Source organism: Oncorhynchus keta, chromosome 7 (assembly GCF_023373465.1).
Source record: "Oncorhynchus keta strain PuntledgeMale-10-30-2019 chromosome 7, Oket_V2, whole genome shotgun sequence".
In the NCBI taxonomy this organism is placed as follows: domain Eukaryota; kingdom Metazoa; phylum Chordata; class Actinopteri; order Salmoniformes; family Salmonidae; genus Oncorhynchus; species Oncorhynchus keta.
Window position 1 is genome coordinate 16,721,113 of NC_068427.1, and position 18,438 is coordinate 16,739,550.

The 18,438-nt window shown below is 46.8% G+C and overlaps 1 protein-coding gene across 4 annotated transcripts in view; it reads left to right on the plus strand.

The window, feature by feature from the left end:
• LOC118386092 (FERM and PDZ domain-containing protein 4-like) overlaps window positions 1-18,438 on the plus strand; it is a 63,784-nt gene that overhangs the window by 23,456 nt on the left and 21,890 nt on the right. For 3 of the 4 annotated variants that reach the window (XM_035773500.2, XM_035773504.2, XM_035773501.2), the window contains exon 2: window positions 18,093-18,209. In XM_035773500.2, coding sequence (XP_035629393.2) covers window positions 18,093-18,209 — 117 coding nt within the window. Of the gene's footprint in view, window positions 1-16,019; window positions 16,117-18,092; window positions 18,210-18,438 lie in introns of those variants that run through there. The other variant, XM_052522068.1, reaches the window with a different exon arrangement.

Consider the following 18,438-nt stretch of genomic DNA (forward strand, 5'->3'; position numbering starts at 1 on the left):
ACCGGGACATGCTTAACACCCCGGCCATCCTACAATCTATGCTTGATGCCCTCAATCTCTCACAAATTATCAATGAACCCACCAGACAACCCCAAATCCGTAAACACGGGCACCCTCATAGATATCATCATAACCAACTTGCCTTCCAAATATACCTCTGCTGTTTTCAACCAAGATCTCAGCCATCACTGCCTCATTGCCTGTATCCGTAATGGGTCTGCGGTCAAACGACCACCCCTCCTCACTGTCAAACACAAAAACATTCTGTGGCATTCTGTATTAGCATCGAATAGCATCAATATGCAACATTTCAGGGAAGTTAGGAACAAATATACACAGGCAGTTAGGAAAGCTAAGGATAGCTTTTTCATGCATACATTTGCATCCTGTAGCACAAACTCACAAATGTTCTGGTACACTGTAAAGTTCATTGAGAATAAGAGCAACTCCTCCCAGCTGCCCACTGCACTGATGCAAGGAAACACTGTCACCACCGATAAATCCACGATAATTGAGAATTTCAATATGGCATTTTTCTACGGCTGGCCATGCTTTCCACCTGGCTACCCCTACCCCGGTCAACAGCCTTGCAATCCCCACAGCAACTCGCCCAAGCCTCCCCACTTTTCCTTCACCCAAATCCAGATCGCTGATGTTCTTAAAGAACTGCAAAACCTGGACCCCTCCAAATCAACCGGGCTAGAAAATCTGGACCCTCTCTTTTTAAAATTATTTGCAGAAATTGTTGCAACCCCTATTACGAGCCTGTTCTGTCAGGATTTGGCCAGTTCCAGTTTTTGGTCACTAGATGCCCCCATTGTGCCTTTTGACCTTTTGTTTTCCCTTGATCCCCATTATTATTTGCACCTGTGCCTCGTTTCCCCTGATTGTATTTAAACCCTTTGTTTTCCTCAGTTCTTTGCTCTGTGTTTGTATGTTAGCACCCAGCCCTAGTACTCTGTGAACTCTTGTTGATCCCGGTGGACTCTCTTGTGGAATTCTGTTTTTTGTTCTTGTTTGTTTGTTTTTGAGTATCTTTTGAGGCTTTTTGTGCTTTACCTTCCACCTTGTGGATTTACCTTTTTTGTCTTGGAGGATTACCCTTGTTCTTGTGGAATTCATTTTGAGGTTGTGGAGTTACATGTTTTCCTGAAGAACTTCACTTTTTACTTCATTAAATACACCGTCTCAAGTACTGCTGTGTCTGCCTCATCTTCTGGGTTCTGCCGACTATTCGTGGCTCAGTTGGTTAAGTGACTGTTTCTCACTCCGGAGACCCGGGTTCGTAACCGGGTCCTGACATGTTCAACCTCTCTTTCGTATCGTCTGAGATTCCCAAAGATTGGAAAGCTGCCGCATTCATCCCCCTGTTCAAAGGGGGAGACACTCTAGACCCAATTTGCTACAGACCTATATCTATCCTTCCCTACCTCTCTAAGGTCTTCGAACAGATTTCCGATCATTTCGAATCCCACCGTACCTTCTCTGCTATGCAATCTGGTTTCAGAGCTGGTCATGGGTGCATCTCAGCCATGCACAAGGTCCTAAACGTCGTCCATCGATAAGAGACATTACTGTGCAGCCGTATTCATCGACCTGGCCAAGGCTTTCGACTCTGTCAATCACCACATTCTTATCGGCGGACTCAACAGCCTTGGTTTACCAACTACTTCTCATATAGAGTTCAGTGTGTCAAATTGTAGGGCCTGTTGTCCGGACATCTTGCAGTCTCTATGGGGGTGCCACAGGGTTCAATTCTCAGGCCGACTCTCTTCTCTGTATATATTAATGATGTCGCTCTCACTACTGGTGATTCCCTGATCCACCTCAACGCAGATGACACCATTTTTTTATACTTCTGGCCCTTCTTTGGACACTGTGTTAAGTAACCTCCAGACGAGCTTCAATTCCATGCAACTCTCCTTCCGTGGCCTCCAACTGCTCTTAAATGCAAGTAAAACTAAATGCATGCTCTTCAACCGATCGCTGCCCGCACCTGCCAGCCCGTCCAGCATCTCTACTCTGGACGGTTCTGACTTAGAATATGTGGACAACTACAAGTACAAAGGTGTCTGGCCAGACTGTAAACTCTCCTTCCAGACTCACATTAAGCATCTTCAATCTAAAATTAAATCTAGAATCGGCTTCCTATTTCGCAACAAACCATCCTTCACTTATGCTGCCAAACATACCCTTGTAAAACTGACCATCTTACCAATCCTTGACTTTGGCGATGTCATCTATAAAATAGCCTCCAATACTCTACTCAACAAACTGGATGCAGTCTATCACAGTGCCATCCGTTTGGTCACCAAAGCCCCATATAGATGTCGTTCCCATAGCAACGATTAAAACATTCCCAAACCAGAAACCGTGGATTGATGGCAGCATTCGCGTGAAACTGAAAGCGCGAACCACTGCTTTTAATCAGGGCAAGGTGACTGGAAACATGACTGAATACAAACAGTGTAACTATTCCCTCCGCAAGGCAATCAAACAAGCTAAGCCAGTATAGAGTATAGTATAGAGACAAAGTAGAATCTCAATTCAACACAAGAGGTATGTGGCAGGGTCTACAGTCAATCACGGATTACAAAAAGAAAACCAGCACCGTCACGGACCAGGATGTCTTGCTCCCAGGCAGACTAAATAACTTTTTTGCCCGCTTTGAGGACAATACAGTGCCACTGACACTGCCCGCAACTAAAACATGCGGACTCTCCTTCACTGCAGCCGACGTGAGGAAAACATTTAAACGTGTCAACCCTCGCAAGGCTGCAGGCCCAGACGGCATCCCCAGCCACGCCCTCAGAACATGCGCAGACCAGCTGGCTGGTGTGTTTACGGACATATTCAATCAATCCCTATCCCAGTCTGTTGTTCCCACATGCTTCAAGAGGGCCACCATTGTTCCTGTTCCCAAGAGAGCTAAGGTAACTGAGCGAAACGACTACCGCCCCGTAGCACTCACTTCCGTCATCATGAAGTGCTTTGAGAGACTAGTCAAGGACCATATCACCTCCACCCTACCTGACACCCTAGACCCACTCCAATTTGCTTACCGCCCAAATAGGTCCACAGACGATGCAATCTCAACCACACTGCACACTGCCCTAACCCATCTGGACAAGAGGAATACCTATGTGAGAATGCTGTTCATCGACTACAGCTCGGGCATTTAACACCGTAGTGCCCTCCAAGCTCGTCATCAAGCTCGAGACCCTGGGTCTCGACCCCGCCCTGTGCAACTGGGTACTGGACTTCCTGACGGGCCGCCCCCAGGTGGTGAGGGTAGGCAACAACATCTCCACCCCGCTGATCCTCAACACTGGGGCCCCACAAGGGTGCGTTTTGAGCCCTCTCCTGTACTCCCTGTTCACCCACGACTGCATGGCCACGCACGCCTCCAACTCAATCATCAAGTTTGCGGACGACACAACAGTGGTAGGCTTGATTACCAACAACGACGAGACGGCCTACAGGGAGGAGGTGAGGGCCCTCGGAGTGTGGTGTCAGGAAACAGCAGAGGGAACACCCCCCTATCCACATCGATGGAACAGTAGTGGAGAGGGTAGTAAGTTTTAAGTTCCTCGGCGTACACATCACAGACAAACTGAATTGGTCCACCCACACAGACAGCATCATGAAGAAGGCGCAGCAGCGCCTCTTCAACCTCAGAAGGCTGAAGAAATTTGGCTTGTCGCCAAAAGCACTCACAAACTTCTACAGATGCACAATCGAGAGCATCCTGTCGGGCTGTATCACCGCCTGGTACGGCAACTGCTCCGCCCACAACCGTAAGGCTCTCCAGAGGGTAGTGAGGTTTGCACAACACCGGGGGCAAACTACCTGCCCTCCAGGACACCTACACCACCCGATGTCACAGGAAGGCCATAAAGTTCATAAAGGACAGCAACCACCCGAGCCACTGCCTGTTCACCCCGCTATCATCCAGAAGGCGAGGTCAGTACAGGTGCATCAAAGCTGGGACAGAGAGACTGAAAAACAGCTTCTATCTCAAGGCCATCAGTATCTTAAACAGCCACCACTAACATTGAGTGGCTGCTGCCAACACACTGACTCAACTCCAGCCACTTTAATAATGGGAATTGATGGGAAATGATGTAAAATATATCACTAGCCACTTTAAACAATGCTACCTAATATAATGTTTACATACCCTACATTATTCATCTCATATGTACTAGCCACTTTAACTATGCCACTTTGTTTACATACTCATCTTATATGTATATACTGCACTCAATACCATATACTGTATCTTGCCTATGCCGCTCTGTACCATCACTCATTCATATATCTTTATGTACATATTCTTTATCCCCTTACACTTGTGTCTATAAGGTAGTAGTTTTGGAATTGTTAGCTAGATTACTTGTTGGTTATTACTGCATTGTCAGAACTAGAAGCACAAGCATTTCACTACACTCGCACTAACATCTGCTAACCATGTGTATGTGACAAATAAAATTTGATTTGATATACTACCCACCACTGCGACCTGAACGCTCTCGTTGGCAGGCCATCACTTCATACTCGTCGCCAAACCCACTGGCTCCAGGTCATCTTCAAGTCTCTCATAGGTGCGGCAGCGTAGCCTAGTGGTTAGAGCGTTGGACTAGTAACCAGAAGGTTGCGAGTTCAAACCCCCGAGCTGACAAGGTACAAATCTGTCGTTCTGCCCCTGAACAGGCAGTTAACCCACTGTTCCCAGGCCGTCATTGAAAATAAGAATATGTTCTTAACTGACTTGCCTGGTTAAATAAAGGTACAATTTAAAAAATAAAATAAAATAAAAATAGGTAAAGCCCCGCCTTATCTCAGTCACTTGTCACCTTAGCAGCACCCACCCATAGCACACGCTCCAGCAGGTATATCTCACTGGTCACCCCCAAAGGCAATTTTCTCCTTTGGCTGCCTTTCCTTCCAGTTCTCTGCTGCTAATGACTGGAACAAACTGCAAAAATCACTGAAGTTGGAGAACCATATCTCCCTCACAGGCTTTAAGCACCAGCTGTCAGAGCAGCTCACAGATCAATGCACCTGTACATAGCCCATCTGTAACCAGCCCATCCAACTACCTCATCCCCATAATGTATTTATTTATTTATCTTGCTCGTTTGCAACCCAGTATCTCTACTTGCACATTAATCTTCTGCACATCTACCATTCCAGTGTCTAATTGCTATATTGTAATTACTTCGCCACCATGGCCTATTTATTGCCTTACTTCACTTATCTTACCTCATTTGCAGTCACATAGATTTTTATTTTCTCTACCGTAATATTGACTGTATATTTGTTTATTCCATGTGTAACTCGGTATTGTTGTATGTGTCAAACTGCTGTGCTTTATCTTGGTCAGATCGCAGTTGTAAATGAGAACTAGCATACCTGCTTAAATAAAGGTGAAACAAATTCTTTAAAAATAATTGTCTATGGATCTATTGAGGAGGTAAGCGAATTGAAGTGGGTCTAGGGTTTCGGGTAAGGTAGATGATCCTTGGCTTGTCTCTCAAAGCACTTCATGATAGTTCATTTAGTTCAGTTACCTTTGCTTTCTTGGGTACAGGAACAATGGTGGATAGTTTGAAGCATGTGGGGACAGCAGACTGGGATATGGAGAGATTGAATATGTCTGTAAACACACCAGCCAGCTGGTCTGTGCATGCTCTGAGGACGCTGCTAGGGATTCCGTCTGGGCAGGTAGCCAAGCGAGGGTTAACACGCTTAAATGTTTTACTCATGTAAGCCACAGAGAAGGACAGCCCACAGTTCTTGTTAGCGGGCCACGTCAGTGGCACTGTTATCCTCAAAGCGGGCGAAGAAGGTGTTTAGCTTGTCTGGAGGCAAGATATTGGTGTCTGGTTGGTTTTCCCTTTGTGGTCCGCGATTGTCTGTAGACCCTGCCACAAATATCTTGTGTCGGAGCCATTGCATTGTGACTCCACTTTGTCTCTATACTGATGTTTTGCCTGTTTGATTGACATACGGAGGGAATAAATACACTGTTTGTATTCGGTCATATTCAAAGTCACCTTTCCATGGTTAAATGCAATGGTTCGTGCTATAGTTTTACGCTAACGCTGCCATCTATCCACAGTTTCTGGTTAGGGTAGGTTTTAATTGTCACAGTGGGTACAACATCTCCTATACACTTCCTGATAAACTCAGTCACCATGTTCGTGTATTCGTCAATATTATTCTCAGAGGCTACCTGGAACATATCCCAGTCCGAGCGATCAAAACTATCTTGAAGCATGGATTCCGATTGTTCAGACCAGCGTTGAATAGTCCTTAGCATGGGTACTTCCTGTTTTAGTTTATGCCTTTAGGAAGGGAGGGGCAAAATGAAGAAGGGAGAGAGAGGGCCTTGTAGGCATCTCAGAAGTTGGAGTAGCAGTGGTTGAGTGTTTTAGCAGTGGGGGTACTACAGTCAATGTAGTGATAGAACTTCGGCAGAGTTTTATAAGGTGCCACTCATCTGTCCTACGCTCATTTTCACCTCTTTTCCCTGCAGAAGATCACTACGGCTCCTAAAGCTCTCTTCAGCATGACTAGATCCCTGTCTTCCTACTTAACTGTTTTCAGGCGAACCGTGAGATTAATGCTGCTGAACATAGGACCTTCGCTTCTGTCAATAGTGTTGTGTATCGGTATTGGTATTTATTGGTATTTATTCAGATCCCCATCCTCCCAGCGGTCCCAGCTTGCGTGGCCAAAAGCCAAATGCAACTGGTCCAGCATAGTCCAAACCAGATATTTTGCTATCATGGACATGGAGGAGCTAGGGTTCGGCAAGCTGTCCCTGGCAAACCACCTCAACCACAGTGCCTAGTCACTGACTGGCCCTTCTCTCCCTGGGAAGACAGAGCACTTTTCCGCATCCATCTTCCAGAAGGTCTACTTGTCTGTGGCACATTCAGTATGGGTGTTGAACATAATGTCCCTACTGTTGGCTTACCAGGCCCATTTGTTACTGGAGATAGGCAATCTCTTGGACATCGACATAGCTATCCAGAACCTATTGAAGGTGATCTGCATCGTTACAGATTTCAATCTCAGGCCTCCAGAGGTGCCATTCAAGGCTGTGGGTGCTCCACGAGCCTTGCTGTGTTAGGGGAGAGAGCCCTGTGGGTCAACTTGTCCAGCCTCTTGGACAAGCAGATGTCCTTGACTGTCCTATTGAGCCGAGGGAACTGTTTGGGCCAGTACCGCAGCAACCCAGTCTACCCCTTGACGAGCCAAGCCTTCGCGGCAGGGAAAGGGCAACACACTGGCACCAGGGTTTTCCACACTGCAAAGCCCCCAGCGACGAACAGGCAGCGAACCCATAGTTTGAGTATCCTAACAGAGGCTGGCAGTGGGGAAAGCCACCCTTTGCTGCAGCCGCATCTAAGTTCCGCCCAATTGATTCCCTGGGGGAAGAAGGGGCACCCAACTTAGTGGTACTTTCCGAGCAGCAGAAGGGGCAGCCAACAGTTCACATTGTGTCCTGGCCTGTCCCCACTCGGGTGGAGCACAGACTTCGCCCCTACTCTAAAGCCCTAACCCTTGTGCAGTGGCTCATTCAGATGTATCTGCTCAAATGGAAGATGGAGGGGGCTCACTCTACCCCCAAGTGCCCAGTTTACCCCTCCGTGCTACAGCTTTCCCCTCGGCTCTCGTTCAAGTAGCCGGGGAAGGTCGCCACCAAGCACCATTGTTTTGATACTATCCCTTTAAATCATATGAGTCTCTGTCCCATTCAAGAGTCTTGTCAAGGCCACAGAGCAGAAATAGCAGAAACTCACTATAACGCCACCAGGGGGCACACCAGGACCACTGGTGAGCGAGTGTCATCCAACTTGTGGGTGACTCGCCACAAGAGCAGGGAACTGGCCCGCATTCGCAACCCAATCCTGGGTCTTGTCCACAGTTACAAAGGGGTACTGGCTATGAAGTACAGGAGGATGGTAGCACCTTAATTGGGGAAAAAGGGCTGGTGGTAATGACTGGAGCAGAATCAGTGGAATGGTATCAAATACATCAAACACGTGGTTTCCAGGTGTTTGATGCCATTCCATTTGCTCCGTTCCGGCCATTATTATGAGCTGTGATCCCTCAGCAGCCTTCTTTGCTATGAAGCCATCTGTTTTCAAAGGGATTTTAGCTTCAATAGCTAGAATCCTGTGGTGACTCAGCTTGAATACCAGATGCAGGAAATCTCCTCTCTATTGAGCAACAGAGCAATCAGAGCAATACCAGCGAAAGAGAGCCCTAACAGCATCTACTCCCGGTTTTTCCTGGTTCCCCAAAGAAGGAGGGGATACGCCCCATTCTGGACCTACGGGTCCTTAACAGCTATCTGAGAAAGTTCACGTTCTGTAATCTCTATTCCCTGGGTCGACTGGTTTGACCTACAGGACGCTTATTTTTACATAAGTATTTTGCCAGCACACAGGAGGTTTCTCAGTTTTTCCTTTAAGGGCTCAGCCTACGAATACCTCGCTGTCCCCTTGTTAGCACTACCTCCCTGGACGTTCAGCAAGGGTGTGGAGGTGGCTCTAGCATCCCTGAGAATCAGGGGGCTGAGAGCCTCTTGCCTACGTAGACGATTACCTGCTTTTCTCACTGCCACAGGAACATGCAGTGTGAGTTACGGCTTCCCTTGTAACCCACCTCACAACCATCTCAGTTGTTGTACCGCTAGGTCAACTGAGAATGAGAGACTCACAATGTATGTGTACACAACGTCACTTCAATCGAAAGATGAACAATAACCTCAGAATGTCTTTTGGCTCTCTGTCACTAGACGAGCCCCTCGATCTTCGTTTCTGGCAATCCCCTAGCGGTAGTATCAATGAGGAAGGTGGTGGTGACAGAGGCATCACTCACAGGGTGGTGAGCGGTCCACGAGGGAAGAGCAGTAAACGGAGCATGTCTGCGATATGGGAGTTGGCCATATCCACATTGTAAGATATTGAAACAGGTATTTGAGGGGCCTCCCGAGTGGCGCAGCAGTCTAAGGCAATGCGTCGCAGTGTTAGTGGTGTCATTACATACCCGGGTTTGATCCCGGGCTGTATCACAACCGGCCATGATCAGGAGTCCCATAGGGCGGTGCACAATTGGCCCAGCGTTGTATGGGTTAGGGGAGGGTTTGGCCGGGGGGACAATACCCAATTCATCGTGCTCTAGAAAATCTATGTGGTGGACCAGGCACCTGCAGGTTGACCTCAGTTTAATAATGGGAATTGATGGGAAATTATGTAAATATATCACTAGCCACTTTAAACAATGCTACCTTATATAATGTTACTTACCCTACATTATTCATCTCATATGCATACGTATATACTGTACTCTACATCATCGACTGCATCCTTATGTAATACATGTATCACTAGCCACTTTAACTATGCCACTTTGTTTACTTTGTCTACATACTCATCTCATGTGTATATACTGTACTCGATACCATCTACTGTATGCTGCTCTGTACCATCACTCATTCATATATCCTTATGTACATATTCCTTATCCCCTTACACTGTGTATAAGACAGTAGTTTTGGAATTGTTAGTTAGATTACTTGTTGGTTATCACTGCATTGTCGGAACTAGAAGCACAAGCATTTCGCTACACTCGCATTAACATCTGCTAACCATGTGTATGTGACAAATAAAATTTGATTTGATTTGAGTTGTCAGTTGAACAGTGTTTCCTCTGACACATTGGTTTGGCTGGAGGGCGGTTGTTAAGAAGCGCGGTTTGGCAGGTCATGTTTCAGAGGACGCATGACTCGACCTTCACCTCCCGAGCCCGATGAGGAGTTGCACTGATGATTCAAGATCAAAATTGCTGAAAAATGGAGGGTAAAATACAAGACCAACAAAAATTTGAGAAACAAGTATTTGAAAGAGAACTCAAGTTTTATTTTGTAACCCCGGTTCTGATAGTATGAGTGGAAGTAAGGGACCCTTAGTTGGTTTCTGATTCCTAATTATATGGTAGGAACTCCCTAGCTGGGTCAAACAGAGGGGAGACATTACTTTCACACTCCCCCAAAATGTCAGATGCCAAAGCAGGTGCCTCTCCACCCCAGGAGGAGGCATCTTGTCTGAGAGCTTTGGTATGCGTCTCAAATGTCACCCTACTCCCTATTTAGTGCACTACTTTCTACCAGGGAACATAGGGAACAGGTGTGTGCAGGGGGGGGTGTCAACAGAGTGGCAGATGTTAAACCAGTTACGCAACATTTTCACTACACAGCTGAAAATGACTTCCAACACACCTGAAAACACTAGCAATATTCTCCCACTTTGGGGATTTTATGCAGTGGTTATGTTGAAGAAAACTCTGTTGTACTGTACAGCAGCAGATACTGTCATGACATTATGGTGATAAACATTCTTGTTTTTACAATTTGTTCTGCATGTAGCTACGGTATTTTAATATTAATAGTACAGTAGTGAGGGGCAAATATATTGGAATCTCCTATAGGGTTGTTTATTGTAGGTTAAAGGGTCAATCTGCAGTTGCCACATCCAATTTTAGACATCCAATGTAAAATAATAATATGTACACATTGATTTTTTAAAGAGTTTAACTTATTAATGCCTCATGAGCTCAGTCGATCCCCATCAGAACCCACAATATAAGCGTATATATCTCCAATGTTTGTAAGGAAAGTAAATGTAAACAAACACTGTATAGCCTCAAAATATGGTTAAAACTATAACGTTGATCATCCATAGCCCTGTCTATGAATTTGAGAGTACATTTACATTTACATTTAAGTCATTTAGCAGACGCTCTTATCCAGAGCGACTTACAAATTGGTGCATTCACCTTATGACATCCAGTGGAACAGCCACTTTACAATAGTGCATCTAAATCTTTTAAGGGGGGTGGGTGAGAAGGATTACTTTATCCTATCCTAGGTATTCTTTAAAGAGGTGGGGTTTCAGGTGTCTCCGGAAGGTGGTGATTGACTCCGCTGTCCTGGCGTCGTGAGGGAGTTTGTTCCACCATTGGGGGGCCAGAGCAGCGAACAGTTTTGACTGGGCTGAGCGGGAACTGTACTTCCTCAGTGGTAGGGAGGCGAGCAGGCCAGAGGTGGATGAACGCAGTGCCCTTGTTTTGGTGTAGGGCCTGATCAGAGCCTGGAGGTACTGAGGTGCCGTTCCCCTCACAGCTCCGTAGGCAAGCACCATGGTCTTGTAGCGGATGCGAGCTTCAACTGGAAGCCAGTGGAGAGAGCGGAGGAGCGGGGTGATGTGAGAGAACTTGGGAAGGTTGAACACCAGACGGGCTGCGGCGTTCTGGATGAGTTGTAGGGGTTTAATGGCACAGGCAGGGAGCACAGCCAACAGCGAGTTGCAGTAATCCAGACAGGAGATGACAAGTGCCTGGATTAGGACCTGCGCCGCTTCCTGTGTGAGGCAGGGTCATACTCTGCGGATGTTGTAGAGCATGAACCTACAGGAACGGGCCACCGCCTTGATGTTAGTTGAGAACGACAGGGTGTTGTCCAGGATCACGCCAAGGTTCTTAGCGCTCTGGGAGGAGGACACAATGGAGTTGTCAACCGTGATGGCGAGATCGCGGAACGGGCAGTCCTTCCCGGGAGGAAGAGCAGCTCCGTCTTGCCGAGGTTCAGCTTGAGGTGGTGATCCGTCATCCACACTGATATGTCTGCCAGACATGCAGAGATGCGATTCGCCACCTGGTCATCAGAAGGGGGAAAGGAGAAGATTAATTGTGTGTCGTCTGCATAGCAATGATAGGAGAGACCATGTGAGGTTATGACAGAGCCAAGTGACTTGGTGTATAGCGAGAATAGGAGAGGGCCTAGAACAGAGCCCTGGGGGACACCAGTGGTGAGAGCGCGTGGTGAGGAGACAGATTCTCGCCACGCCACCTGGTAGGATCGACCTGTCAGGTAGGACGCAATCCAAGCGAGGACCGCGCCGGAGATGCCCAACTCGGAGAGGGTGGAGAGGAGGATCTGATGGTTCACAGTATCGAAGGCAGCCGATAGGTCTAGAAGGATGAGAGCAGAGGAGAGAGAGTTAGCTTTAGCAGTGCGGAGCGCCTCCGTGATACAGAGAAGAGCAGTCTCAGTTGAATGACTAGTCTTGAAACCTGACTGATTTGGATCAAGAAGGTCATTCTGAGAGAGATAGCGGGAGAGCTGGCCAAGGACGGCACGTTCAAGAGTTTTGGAGAGAAAAGAAAGAAGGGATACTGGTCTGTAGTTGTTGACATTGGAGGGATCGAGTGTAGGTTTTTTCAAAAGGGGTGCAACTCTCGCTCTCTTGAAGACGGAAGGGACGTAGCCAGCGGTCAGGGATGAGTTGATGAGCGAGGTGAGGTAAGGGAGAAGGTCTCCGGAAATGGTCTGGAGAAGAGAGGAGGCGATAGGGTCAAGCGGGCAGGTTGTTGGGCGGCCGGCCGTCACAAGACGCGAGATTTCCTCTGGAGAGAGAGGGGAGAAAGAGGTCAGAGCACAGGGTAGGGCAGTGTGAGCAGAACCAGCAGTGTCGTTTGACTTAGCAAACGAGGATCGGATGTCGTCGTCCTTCTTTTCAAAATGGTTGACGAAGTCATCTGCAGAGAGGGAGGAGGGGGGGGGGATTCAGGAGGGAGGAGAAGTTGGCAAAGAGCTTCCTAGGGTTAGAGGCAGATGCTTGGAATTTAGAGTGGTAGAAAGTGGCTTTAGCAGCAGAGGCAGAGGAGGAAAATGTAGAGAGGAGGGAGTGAAAGGATGCCAGGTCCGCAGGGAGGCGAGTTTTCCTCCATTTCCGCTCGGCTGCCCGGAGCCCTGTTCTGTGAGCTCGCAATGAGTCGTCGAGCCACGGAGCGGGAGGGGAGGACCGAGCCGGCCTGGAGGATAGGGGACATAGAGAGTCAAAGGATGCAGAAAGGGAGGAGAGGAGGGTTGAGGAGGCAGAATCAGGAGATAGGTTGGAGAAGGTTTGAGCAGAGGGAAGAGATGATAGGATGGAAGAGGAGAGAGTAGCGGGGGAGAGAGAGCGAAGGTTGGGACGGCGCGATACCATCCGAGTAGGGGCAGTGTGGGAAGTGTTGGATGAGAGCGAGAGGGAAAAGGATACAAGGTAGTGGTCGGAGACTTGGAGGGGAGTTGCAATGAGGTTAGTGGAAGAACAGCATCTAGTAAAGATGAGGTCGAGCGTATTGCCTGCCTTGTGAGTAGGGGGGGAGGTGAGAGGGTGAGGTCAAAAGAGGAGAGGAGTGGAAAGAAGGTGGCAGAGAGGAATGAGTCAAAGGTAGACGTGGGGAGGTTAAAGTCGCCCAGAACTGTGAGAGGTGAGCCGTCCTCAGGAAAGGAGCTTATCAAGGCATCAAGCTCATTGATGAACTCTCCGAGGGAACCTGGAGGGCGATAAATGATAAGGATGTTAAGCTTGAAAGGGCTGGTAACTGTGACAGCATGGAATTCAAAGGAGGCGATAGACAGATGGGTAAGGGGAGAAAGAGAGAATGACCACTTGGGAGAGATGAGGATCCCGGTGCCACCACCCCGCTGACCAGAAGCTCTCGGGTGTGCGAGAACACGTGGGCGGACGAAGAGAGAGCAGTAGGAGTAGCAGTGTTATCTGTGGTGATCCATGTTTCCGTCAGTGCCAAGAAGTCGAGGGACTGGAGGGAGGCATAGGCTGAGATGAACTCTGCCTTGTTGGCCGCAGATCGGCAGTTCCAGAGGCTACCGGAGACCTGGAACTCCACATGGGTCGTGCGCGCTGGGACCACCAGATTAGGGTGGCCGCGGCCACGCGGTGTGGAGCGTTTGTATGGTCTGTGCAGAGAGGAGAGAACAGGGATAGACAGACACATAGTTGACAGGCTACAGAAGAGGCTACGCTAATGCAAGGGGATTGGAATGACAAGTGGACTACAGGTCTCGAATGTTCAGAAAGTTAAGCTTACGTAGCAAGAATCTTATTGACTAAAATGATTAAAATGATACAGTACTGCTGAAGTAGGCTAGCTGGCAGTGGCTGAGTTGTTGACTTTGTAGGCTAGCTGGCAGTGGCTGCGTTGTTGACACTACACTAATCAAGTCGTTCCGTTGAGTGTAATAGTTTCTACAGTGCTGCTATTCGGGGGCTAGCTGGCTAGCTAGCAGTGTTGATTACGTTAGTAGTTACATTTCTCCAGCCCCATCACTCAGCTTTTTACCAAAACAGTGGTGGGGATTGTTATTGTTTAAACGGCAGATTGCCCCTTTAAGGATACTAAAACTGCGTATTGCCCCACAAGCACAATAAACATCAGGGGTTATACCTATTTCCTGTTTATAATGATGTGTGTCTTGTTGTAGCCATAATGGCCGACAGCCACTTGAATCCTCAATGCTGAAACCGCCACGTCCGTTTGCGATATTACAACAACAAAGCATTTACTGCAAACACTGAACACGGTTACTTTCCCTCGGACATCGTTGCGTGCGGGATAGAGCGGCAGCACATGTACTGCAATTTCACCCATTTTACCATGATGTGCAACGCTCCCCCAGCCTTCCCCACCTCTGCTTTGTCGACAAAACAAAAACAATAACAACGGCTGTGGGGTGGACAGTGGCACTGTTTCCCCCTTACTGTGGATTCCATATTTAACCCTCAATGTGGGTAATGAGAGGGATGTCGATGCCAGTGTCCGGCTTTAGTTTCACTCATGGAGGTGATCCCTGTGAATTATTCAAGCAGAGTGGAGTGTGTCTTGTGTTCCAATGGCCGTGCTTGGTGTAGTCTCTGCCACCTATCAAGCAAAGGAAGATCATTCATTAACACCAAGTCTTCAGGGGAATATACTATATGACATGTTCTCACCAGAACCTGGTTGATAAAGACAACGAGAGAGAAAGAAAGAGAGGGAGAGGAGAGAGAGGGGCCTCCTGAGGTAGTGAGCGGAGTGATAAAGAAAGGATGAGATTAGTTTAGTTATGCTATGTTTATTATCGACTGAAAAGGGATAGCTCCCCTGACTGCATACAGGCTCAAGACCATTGGGTCCTTATGGTCGATTGTTGGGCTGATGTTGGTGTCAACTTAATAAACTATGCACAGAAATCAGACACCTTTTGAGGCAAAGATATTTCTTCCTCCTCCCCCACACATATAGAGGTTGACATTTAGCCGGTGTAAAATTAAGTCCCTTTAATAAATACAGGCGAGGTTGTGATCTTTGTGTTTAAACTTGGAGTATAAAGTAGAGCCTGAACTATGCCTGACCTTCATTGTCATGGCAACAGAGGCTATGAGACTCCCAGGAGTGCAATACTTCTAATGGTTATTATTCACCATCGGTAATGTTTCCAGAAGGTTGACTGCTGGTGGAAAATTATCGCCTACCTACCTGTACTCTAAGGAAGGTAATTTAAAGTTGTTGATCTTATTATTGTCTGTGGTTTATGGACTTAAGTGGCTCTGTTTCAGTTGTATATAACATTGTAGAAGGTAATGTTGGTATTTTAGAACAGATTGATAATTGATTAGAATTGAATAGTTCCTCATTAAACATCCAGTACCATACTTAAAAACAAAATATACACAGTATCCTCTTGTCTATCCACTTTCTGTGGTGTTCTTTATTCCAAGAGAAGTCTAAAGGAACCCCTTATTCTCAGAACACAACATTGAACAGGGACTCCCTGTCCATCTATTAACAGCATTTTTGAGCATCAGAGACGAACAACGTCCAGAGACCCAGTTTCTCTGACTCTTGGCTAACCTGGTAATGAATTGCGCAGCGTGTATTACCCACCTGGGCCTGTCCTGGCGCTCTACTAATGCCAGATAGGGTAGTCATCATTTATTAAAGCCTACCTAGGCTTAGTTTCACTGTCCACCACTGCAGCGGACTTCCTCAACTCCTCTACTGGCTATTATTCTTCCTCCAGAACACACAGCCTCAATGGCATAATGTATTCCGGGACTACAGATAACAGAAAGCAAAGATCAAAATACCAATGACTGTGCCATTAGGGGAGAGAAAGATAGGGGAGTGTGGCTGAAAAGAAAGAGAATGGATATTATACAGCTTCTGGTCGATTCAGAATGGGATTTTGAAGGCACATCTTCGGAATCTGTGAGTAGAACCATGCTCCATTTGTATAGCAAAGACTTCCGGAGAAGTGTCATAGTCACCATAGCTGCATGGTGCCCTGCTTGCTGTTCTGAATGTGGAGTATTGAAGATTATGGGTGTCATTAGAGTTCAAGGACTTCTCTCAATTGAGAGGACAGGCTCAACTCTCCACAGTCACATTTCAGTGATGGTGTCATGCTATTCAGTACACCACTTAGAGAGTTCAAATTTGGCATTGAACTTTATTACCAATGCCTTATTGTAGGATACCACAAAATCCCCACTGCTGTGAAATAATGTACAGTGTTTACCAAATAAATACAACATGGTATTTGGTGATGTAAAAATATGTTTAAAAAGGAAATTGTAAAAAAGAGACAATACAATGCTAACTCATTTCCCAAATGGGGAAAAAGATAATGAAATTATGCGGGCAGAATCAATGTGATGAGGACCTCTGGCCTGGGGGACCTGCTGCTTTCTGTTAATGCATTGTGGCACCCATAAATTCATAGCATGTGGAAACGCTAATACCTCTCAAAACACACGATTGTATTGGAGGAAATCAGATTGCACCTGTTTGGAGCCCAGCCTATCCCACTGCTCTGCTGTTCTATGGGTTACAGAGTAGGCTACAGACGCTATTTCCAGCAGACTCCCTTATGATTTAATATGAACACATGCAGAATCAATGCATCCAGTAGCACTTAAGTGCTTTTTTAACGAGGTTAAGTAATCTCAGAACTACCGTAGACCTATTGGCTGTTGCTTTATTTAATTGTTGCTGGATGAAAGTAACATAAGCCTTGTTATCAAGGTCATGCAGGTCACGTTCATGGCAGAATTATACAATAGAGCTGCTCGGTTGTCTATTGTTTTCTCCTCTGGCTTTTGAATCTACTTTACATGTTGTGTTTTCATGCATAGAGCATGCAATGTAACATGACACACACACACCACACACACACAGACATAGACATTAAGTTGGTTGGTAACCGGGGAGAAATAAAGAGGGGAAGAAAGAGAGGCTTTGAATAATGAATGCGAAGAGGCCTGTTACACAGCAGACAAGCCTTTGAAGTGACATAACTTACTGCCACAGCGTTCATATCTTCACCCATTGCTCACATAGAGAGAGAGAGACAGGGAAAGAGAGAGAGAGAGAGCGATAAAGAGACCAAAAGATAGTAAGAGAGGGCAGGGGAGAGAAAGAGAAAGAAAGAAAGAAAGAAAGAAAGAAAGAAAGAAAGAAAGAAAGAAAGAAAGAGAGAGAGAAGTATGAGGGCATACATCATGCTCTTAGGCTCATCATGGACCTATTCCTATTCGTGTTACTTGAACATTGAAGACACAGGAAGGGATCTGTTTGATGACTTGATTTAAGTGTTGTGGCAAAGTAAGGATTAGAGCCTTTGGTGATTTCGCTCTTAGACGATTTGATTTAGATCATTTCCAGCTGGAAGACAAATTACAGCACAGATTTCATAGGAAAGATGGGTTCTTCTTTGCTCTTTCAGTTCTATCCATTATTTCCTGAAAAGGGACATAACACATGGGTTTCCGTTCTCTCACTTATAAACTCTGAACTCTTCCTGGCACTGCCCTTATCACAGAATTCCTCCGGGTTCCCTGCTTTCTGAGGAATCTGGGGACATCTCGGAATAAAAACGATTTCATGCCTCTGAGAGCACAAGAGTGAGGCATGACAATTACGCCTACGTGTCTCAATTACATTATTCATGTGATTTACATTCATTGACTGAACACTGGTTAAGGAACATTGCTCGTGACGTTTAAATTAGGCATCCACTTGTTATGAGTTGGGATGCCTCAAACTGTGCCATGATGACTCACCTAGTGTAAAAAGGTAGTGCACTACATGGGGAATAGGGTGGGTTTTAAGATGCAGACTATAGGACTTTTGTCATTGCTGTAAGTATGTTATGACTGACCTCCTCCCCCTGTCCTCCTCCCCAGCCACAGGACCAAGTCATCAGGCTGGCCCCCTCCTTCTGGCACCTGGAGCGCCGCTCATGGACCCCCCAATGGATGGGACATGGCCACCAATAGAGACGGGCGAGACTGCTACATCAAGTAAGTCGAGTCGAGGCAAGGCGAGGAGAGGAGAGGAGGAAAGAGGAGGGAAGAGGAGAGGAGGAACGAGGAGAGAGAAAAAAAGAAGACAGTGATTCTCTCTCAGTCCCAGATGTTTGGGAGGCTTCGGCAACCTGTGATTATTTCAGCCACGTCATTGCCTAGTGCCTCCACACTCTGTCTGTCTCTCTCTCCCCATCTGTGCCTTCAGAATACTGATTCCCCTTTT